Raw genomic sequence first — 9,265 nt, 5'->3', positions numbered from 1 at the left:
ACACTCTCTGGTTGGCAAAAGAGATGCTGGATGAGCTACAGTAAAGGCAGCCTTTTACCAAGTTACCACCTATTACCATCAAAAGCCTTCCATAGAAAGCAAAGCTCTAGGATCATCCCATTTCTGCTCATTATCAGACAGACAACATCACCCTCAAAGACTCTGGGTTCTGAAAGAACAAACTGGCCCAGGGTGCCAACTTCTGCTTCAAGTGAATCTGGGCCGTGTAGGGCAACAAGCACTTGTTTGCTGTCTCTATCTGCCACCACATGGACTCACTAGCATCTCTCAATAAAGACAAGGCTAGGGTAGTAGGTAAAGCACAATGTTTTACAATTAAAGGGCGCTTCACTGGTCAGCGCAAGAAATAAGTACAGGAGTCGGGGGCATTTCTTTTGGCTGTCCATCATGGGGGAGCGGAGTTGATCTCTGACTTCTATGCATGTTCCATGGCAGCCACTTCGGCCGGCACAGCGAGGCTGAAGAACGCAGACACGGCGGGCATCTCCGGGGTGCTGCTCCGCGTCTCCGTGGCCTCTCGGTTGTGTGAGCATTCGTCATTGCAGCCTGTCTCGGTCACCTTGACAAGACTCCTCTGCAGGTGTTCCTTTGGTTTGTCATCCAAAGTACCTCCTGCTGGTGATACCCGGCCATCTGCTGTCCTGACAAGGTGTGTGATCTTGGTTTTCCTTGCTTTTCTCTTTTGACTGCCCACCAAGGGTTCTTGCGCCCTTGTTGGCTCTGGAGTGTTGGGAATGGATGGGGCATTTGTAACCTTATAAGCAGGCTCTGTGGTGTTTCTGTCTTCTGAAAATATGGCTTCTGTAGGGTGAATGGCAGCCAAGAAGAGTTGCTTGTTTGACCATTTATCCCCACTTCCTTTTTCCGGAACATTAGGCTTCTCCTTTTTGTGCTTGTATTTGCTGACAATTTTGTGGAATAAGTTCTTTTTCTGAGACTGGAAAGGACCTTTGCTGGTTTGGGTCGGTTCTGAGGACATATGTCCGGTCTTCTTCTTTTTTCTTGGGACAGGTACACATTTCTGGTCAAATGTAACAGGACTATACTGAGGGAGGCTGTTGAATTTCTTTTCAAATTCTTCATCCAGCTTTGCTGAGCCAAGGAGAGAGTCTTCCTTTGGCTTTGTCTTCTTGAACTTCTTGCTTCCACTGGTCCCACTCTGGTGAAATGTCCAGCTTTCTTCATGCCAACACTCTTCATGATCAGAGGACTTTCCTTTTCCTGACCTTCGTTTCCCTCTGCCAACATTAGCTCGCAGAGAGGTGAGCATACCCTCAGACACCAGGGTTTTATAAAGAGCACCTTTGCAAGACCTCTCAGATTTCCGGGAGCCACAAGTCTCTATTTTTCTGTGACACTCACTGTCCTCAGGCTTGGCCTGTCCCGATAGACTGGGTGGTAATGCATCCTCCGTAGGGGTCAAAGGTTCTGCTTTTATACCCTCTGGGACCTCACCAGAAATGTTCTTGCTGGCAGAAATACTGATAAAATCTTGAGGTCTTGACTCTTGGGTGGTGTCTGAGGATCTCTCCTTTGACATTTTCTTCTCTCTTGATTTCACTTTCTTCTTTGGTGGCTTGGCATCCAAAATGCTTCCCTTGCCACTCGAGGATGTATGCACCTGCTTGCGAAGGGAATCTCCAAGCTTCTCGATGCCCCAGTCTCCCTTTGCAACAGCTTCAATGGTGTACATGACACTCTCGATATCAGATTCCGAGGACTGCCTCTTTTTGCAAGTCTTCTTGGGTGTGGATTTATCATTTCCCTGTCGATCCATTTTGGTTTTCTTCTTTTCCTTTTTTAGCTTTTCTGGTTTGCTTACCGCTGTGGGAATCTCGATGATCCTAATGCCATGAGGATGGCACATGTGATCCTTCCTACTGGGAACATCGCTTATTATTATCTTGCTACTGCCAGAGTAAGAAAAATCAGGGAAGTGACTACATTTTTGATCTTCCTCTAATTCTTCCTTTTTAATTGCTTTAGGAGCTTCCATTTTTATACCCATTATATCATCCATTCGCAGCTCCTCAAAATTTCTTAATTCCTTAGAATCTCTTACATTTTCCTTAGCTGATTTTTCAAATTCTGCTTCTTTCTGGAACCTGGCTTCATCTATTTTCTCCATTTTCATTTCTCTTTCTTCCTTGCCCTTCTCCAGTTCTTGAATTCTTCCGCCATCTGATTCTTTGGCTTTTATTAGCTTTGATTCTTCCATTTTCACCCCCTCTGATGCCAGGCACATCTCTGCCAGTTGAAAGAGTGCAGACTCTCCACAGCGTTTTACAGGTTCAGCACCGCCCAACTGTGAAGTCTTCGAACAGATCTCTGCAAACTGAAACAAGGCTGATGCTTGACATTGTTTTGACGGAACATCAGGGTGGGAGGTACCTGAAGATATCTCGGCAAACTGAAATAATGGTGACTCCTGACGCAATTCAGAGGATTCTGAAACATCAGGCCTGCAAGTGCCAGAGGATATCTCTGGTGTACCAAGAACATGTTCTCCAGCTAAAAGCAGCATGCTCAGGCCTCCCATTTGAGTAGGATCAGCCATCCCAAAGTTAAGCTGAGGCATTTCTTCAGGCTTTGTTTTCTTGGGGCTTGGCAAGGCTCTTGAAGAGTCAGATGGGAAGGCCCATAGTTTCTCCCGTGGATTGACAGTGGATGTTGGGGATTTCACAGGCTTGTTTGTGGTAGCACACCATTTGTAGCCAGGATTTGCTTTCATAAATGCATGTTTATACTCCTTGGCCATGTCTGTGTATTTCTGCTTTTCCTTTGGATCGAGAACAGCCCACCAATCAGCTAGTATCTTGGTAGCACCTCGGTTATCAAGCCTGTTCCTGTGTTCCTGACGTACAAGAGAGCGATGACGTTTGCAAAATAAGAGAAATGCATTCATTGGTCTCCGGGCTCGCTGTTCTGGTGATTCATCATCTTCAGTTTCACCATCTTGCTCTAGACCCGCGGCCCCAAGAAGTTGAACCTTATCAATATCCTCCTCTTGGTCTTCCTCTTCTTCCTCTTCTGAAAAGTCAAGAAGTTTCTTTGCTAGCAATGGATGCCACTGAAGGCACTTTCGTTTTGGTCGTTTTCCAGCTCCTTCTCCTTCTGCGGAATAATCTTTATTTCTATGACTGCCTTTCATTACTCTGACCGGTCAAGTCAAGACTTTCCATCGTGAGTTCAATGGAACATCAGAACTTCCAGCTTCTGTGATGCAGCAGAATTCCAGGAAGGCAAACGGAAAGTACACAGGGAGGAAGATGAACTGCGGCAAAGCCTGTGTCATATGATAGTGACCGCGCGGGTTCGCCGGGGGCGAGGGCGTGTGTGTGGCTCGCCCTCAGCGGCCAGTCAGGGCTTCTCTATGGGAAAGTGGAGAGAGAGGAGCTCGCGGAGCCGCTCGGCCTCCCTTCACTGTACACTCCAAGATTCTGATGTTTAAAGAGTGACTCTCATAACCACTAAGGACCTACTCTATAGCACAGGGAACTATACTCAATATTTTGTAATAACCTATAATGGAAAAGAATCTGAAGAAGAATATATATATATGAATCACTGTGCTGTACACCTAAAACTAACACAACATTGTAAATCAACTATACTTCAACTTAAATGATTAATTAATTAATCTAATTAAATACAATTTCTTCCCTAAAAAAATAAGAATGACTCTCAACTCTTCTAAACATATAAAATATTTTCTTAAACCTTAATCCACCCACTCCTGACACGTTAGGACCTGAGGCAAGACTGCGCTGTGCTGGAGGCTGAGGCCCTGCCCTCCAGCTCTGGGTCTGCCCCGTGTCCTGTAGGGCCTTGCTTACGGGACGGAACGTGGACGCCCAGCCACGTAGCCAAGCTCCCACCTCCCCTGCTGCACACAGATGAGCTTGGCCCCCTGGGGCCTGCAAGTGTCACATCTGTGGCTGGGCTCGTCTTCTAGAGCATGGTCGTCACCTGGAAGCTTCTTAGAAATGCAGAATCTCAGGTCCCACCCAGACCTACTGAACAGTAGTCTACTTTTTCATAAAATCTCTACGTGACTTATGTGCAAGTTAGAGCTTGAGAGCCTTTGCTCTCACGTGGGAGGCTGAGGTCAGAGGCACCCATCTCTTAAGTTTAAGAGACTCCCTGTTAAAATGCTTTGTTCGTCTTCTGACCTCTGAAGGACTTGAGAAGATTCTGGCCAATGATCAGTTCTGTTCAATTCCTTGTTGGACTTAAGGTACATTCCAAACCATAGCTGATTTTTCCTCTTATACATTTCATTTTTTTCGGTCAGGTAATTTTCCTTAAGCTGTATTCTTAGTTAGAATGAACCCCACCCACCCTACTCTGTCAATATCACCTGCATCAGGGTCGCCACCTCTTCCGTGAAGCCCACCGCAATACCCCCAAGGAAGAGCTTCCGTTCTGACCCCATCCTCCTTAGTTGAAAACTCTGGTAGCCCATTCACTGGGTCGGCTCTGGTTATACAACTGAATCCTCCATGAGACAATCAGCTCCCTGACATAGGAGCTGAGTCCCATTCAGATTTAGATTCTCCATTGCCCATAGCTGAGTCTATCAGATTTTAAATACACATGTGAAATTAAATCTGCCTCTCTTAAGTTTATTTTTGTGGCTCCTGCAATTCTCTGCTTGTGCCAGAAAGGAGATGAAAATAGCCCTGCAATTTTAATGAAGGTGGGTTTTACTCCTGGGTCTTACCACATTTAGGAAAGTGTATACATTTTGTACTTTCATGCAAAATTGTGCTTGGCACCGACCTGGTGGTCACGAAGGGAAGCAAGGGTGTTCTTCGATGAGAATTCTTGGGCAGCTGGGTCTAGTTCTGTTAGTGAACAGTATTCAAATGGAGGAATTGCTTTAGCTTGGAAAGTAGACCTCAGATATAGGAGGAATAGAGCAGAAGAAAAAGGAACTGATGAAAAACGGAATACAGAAGTGTAAAGAAAAGGTCAATGTCTATGACTGGCCCAGTCTTCTGGCTGTCTGTGTCCATGGATCATAACTCAGGAGTCATGGGAGTGCAGAGAGGGGGCAGGAACCTGCAACGGGGAGTCTGTGCTCTAGTTTTGGCTCTTCTGCTAATTAACTGAGCCCCTGAGAAACTCACTAAACATTTGTGGGTCTCTGTTGTCACATCTGAAACATGAATAGTTGGTCAATGCTTCTTAACCAGAGAAGAAAGCTAGAAAAATGGGGGGGGGGGTAGGGGATCTTGTTTAAAGACACGTGGCCAGGTGGGACACCCAGAAATGCGTATTTGCTGGGTTTGTGATGGGCCCCAAGTATGAGGTGCCTTTCTGATATTCAGTTCTGGTTAAGCATCAGTAAATCAGATGCTCTCTTAACATTCCTTCTAGCTCAAATATTCCCCAATTTCATGACTACCAGCCCCGTAGTGAATGCATGGTTAGGAGTCTACGGGTCTGGCAGACACTGCTGGTTGTACCCCTCTTCCTTTAGGAACAAAACCCAAAGTTTTTGCTCCACACACGCCTCCCAGAATAACTATGACATTTCCCAGCTTTCCTTTCGGTATGTCCGTGGACTAAATTCTGGCCAAAGGGAAGTGGTGAGTGTAGGTTCTGGGAGCACTCTTAAAAGACAGAGGTGTGCCCTCTTGCTTCTTCTTGCTGACAGGCATGCATAGATGATAGTGGAAGATGGGCCATCTGGGTCAGTGCCGGACATGGGAGCTGCCATAGGAGATGGGAGGGAACCAAGACAGTGTGGCCTGGGTCCAGGATACCAGGGAGTCGTGTCAGGAGGGAACTTCTACCCCCAGGCTTCCTTTATGTGTGAGAGAAAGACATTATCATCTAGTTAAAGTAACTGCAATTTTGCTCTTACTCTTTCTTTCAGCCAAACCCATTTTAAACTAAAACAATATGGCGCATGGAAAAGACTTTACGGACTCCAGTTATGCTTCCCAATCTTCATGTCAGCAGAAATTAAATGTCTGTTTACTGTGGCTTCTTGTTTTCTACTTCTGTAAGTGTAGTATGTTTATAAGACAGAGAATACGATTGTCTTTTACAGAGAGCACTTCTTTCACAGCCAAAAATTCATGGAGAGGTATCACAATTTTAGGAGGCACAGTTTTCTTTTTATGATTTTATCTTATTCTCTACAAACATATATTATTTCCTTACCATATGCCATATATATATATATAAATATATATATATATATATATATATATATTTATATATATATATATATATATATATTTATATATATATATATACGTATATAATTTTTGCCCTCAAAAGTGGTCAGGCACCATTAATTTTGTGTGAAATTTGGTAGGACCTGAACTACAGTGAAATACCAAGAACTGCCATTTAAATTACATATTATTGCTAATAATTGTTATGACTGGCAATAAGCAAACATGTGGTGTTGAGTTTTTTAAACGCTTCTACATTTTTTTTGAAAGTTTGGGCTTTGACAAGAGCTCATTAGGAAAAAACCTTTAATTCTTTTCCTTCTTATTTATAGTTGAACAAAAGCGCACACCTCCACACACCATATATGTATACGATAATGGAATTTGTTTCTTGTGAACTTGCATTTAGCCTGTGAAAATTACCTTTAATGACTTTGAAAGATATTGTGCTTTTTGCACATTTTAAGTTTCTGATGGGGGACAGGGATGAGGGGCAGTGATGGGAGGATGGTGAAAGAAAAATTATATATATACATATACATATAGATATAGATTTAGATATAGATATAGATATAAAATTCAGGGCATAAGACCTGCAAAATTCTGGGATTAAAAGTCATGTGAATAATCGTTTCCATTTCCAAACCTCTCTTAATAAATAATGGTAAAATGCCACAGTAGATATTTCAGGCTATTTAATAAAACTCTCTTTCTCTGTCTCTCTGTCTCCCTTCTCTCATACACACACACACACACAGCACACCCCAAAACAAACTCATTCTCACATACAGAATAGAAACTAAACCAAATCAAAGAAAGATGATTGGGTGGGGAAAGGAGACGGGGACTCTTATGAAGAGCTCTCTCTGTTTACCTTCATTCCTCTCATCTGGGTCAGTGTAGATGGAAGCCAGAGTAAAGAGGGAAAAGATAACAAAAGCCAATAAAATGAATGCCATTTCCAGGTTGGTAAATGGAAGCTCCATGAAAGACCACAAACTTCTTCGCCTGCAATAGAAAGCAGACACTGGCTTAGTATACCCTGGTCCAGAGAGAACTTGTTGAGTAATTATTTATTGTAGAATGAGATTTACTAAGACTTTTTAAGATACTTCTGTGCACCTGGAACAACACACCTGGCACTAGCAGAAATGGAGGGTGCTCTCGTTTTTTGAAATTTGGCATCAGTCTTGGTGTAATTGAACTTAGACTTTGCTGTGTAGACTGGAGGAGAACATGGGAGTCTGAAGGGCAGAGTCAATTTATGTTTTTTGAGTTTTTTGGACAAAACCCTGGGAGTAAAGATAGAGTATACTTCATATCATGAAGGAAAAAATAATGTTGGTTTCTATCTCACTGACCACACCCAGGTTCAGAGTAATGTTCTTGTGCCTGAAGTTATCCAGCGTTTGCCAACCAGGTGATAAATCTACAATGGAAGCAATTTTTAGTGAAGAAACCATAGTCTTCAGAGTAGCTGGATCAAACTCAACCCAAATAAAGATAAATGTGTTAACAATTCAACCATGAGAACTTCCAATCTCAGACTCGAAAAAGGAGAGCTCATGTGTCTAGAAAGGAAAGCATAGTTCCATTGGGGGGAAAGGATAACATCTAGTTGGAAATAACCTCTGTCTTTCTGTCTTTCAATGTTTACTACATAAATGGAAAATATTTAAAACACTGCAGACATATGTGGGAATGTGATAATTTTAAGAAGACCCAAAGAAAGAGATTTCACATCTTTCCACTGCAACTCATTCCAAATTCTTTATTTACTGTCTATTTTAGGGAAATAACTTATTGGGGTCTTTCACCTAAGGGTTCAGTCTCCTTTAAATATATTTTTTAAATGACTTCATCATACCCTGTAGTTGAGAGACAAGATTTGAGGTGGGAGTTAGGCTTGCTCTCTTTCCTAGTTGCAGTCTTCCAGTGTTGCTATAGCAGAACAGAGGTGGGTGAGGGGATAATAAGTTCTTTAAAATCTGCTGGTTTTGAACAGATTTCTGATTCTTTTTTTTTTCTTTTGGACATACTTCTTACAATTGACAATAGTTTGTGGGATATTGATCAGAAGTCTGTAGCTTTTCGTAGGTTTGTAGGACAGAAAATTAGACATGGAATTTATGTGTCATAGGTATGCACATTTTAAGATATGAAGAATACTACCGGGGCTTCCCTGGTGGCACAGTGGTTGAGAATCCGCCTGCCAATGCAGGGGACACGGGTTCGAGCCCTGGTCTGGGAAGATCCCACATGCCGTGGAGCAACTAGGCCCGTGGGCCACAACTACTGAGCCTGCGCGTCTGGAGCTTGTGTTCCACAACAAGAGAGGCAGCGACAGTGAGAGGCCCGCGCACCGTGATGAAGAGAGGCCCCCGCTCGCCGCAACTAGAGAAAGCCACGCACAGAAACGAAGACCCAACACAGCCAAAAATAAATAAATTAAATTCCAAAAAACAAAAGAATACTACCAAGGGGGTTAAGATGTATCTTGGAAATTTTTCACATCAGTGCACATTGGTCGAGCTTATTCTGGTTACTGGAAGCTGAGCATTCTAGAGTATGGCTCTACTGTCATTTAACCACTCATATTGATGGGAATTTGGGTTCCTTCTAATTTTTTGTCATTGCCAACAATGCAGCAGAAAATATTTTTTTGTAAATATAAATTTGCACACAGGTACACATATCTCTAGGAAAGATTTATAGAAGTAGAACTGCTGGATGTATAAACTTTTGAAATGTTCCTTCACAAATTTCCCTGAAATTTACAACCTTATCAGTACTATATGTAAAGAACTGGTTCCCAAATCCTTCCTCAACACTCCCTCTTTCGGTTTTCCCCCCCAATTTGAAGTTAAAAATACGATCTCATGTTTAAATTGGCTTTTCCCTGATTTCTAGTGAGGTTGAACATTTTTTTATGTGTTGATTTATTAATTATACAGTTTGCTCTCTGAATAACTTGTCTTTATCTTTTGCCCAGTTTTAAACTGGGCATTTGTAATTTTCTCACTGATTTGTAGACATTCATTATAAACTTTGGA

The 9,265-nt window shown here is 42.6% G+C and overlaps 1 protein-coding gene across 1 annotated transcript; it reads right to left on the bottom strand.

Annotated features, from left to right (window-relative positions):
• Window positions 1-278: 278 nt before the first annotated feature.
• On the bottom strand, window positions 279-3,172 carry LOC132486763 (uncharacterized). Its single transcript, XM_060094344.1, is given in 3 exon segments — window positions 279-444; window positions 446-1,257; window positions 2,246-3,172. Coding segments are annotated over 3 exon segments (1,905 nt in total).
• Between the last annotated feature and the right edge of the window lie 6,093 nt (window positions 3,173-9,265).

Source organism: Mesoplodon densirostris, chromosome 1 (assembly GCF_025265405.1).
Source record: "Mesoplodon densirostris isolate mMesDen1 chromosome 1, mMesDen1 primary haplotype, whole genome shotgun sequence".
Taxonomy (NCBI): domain Eukaryota; kingdom Metazoa; phylum Chordata; class Mammalia; order Artiodactyla; family Ziphiidae; genus Mesoplodon; species Mesoplodon densirostris.
The sequence above is the reverse complement of the archived record's forward strand: the minus strand, read 5'-3'. Positions and strand labels throughout refer to the sequence as shown.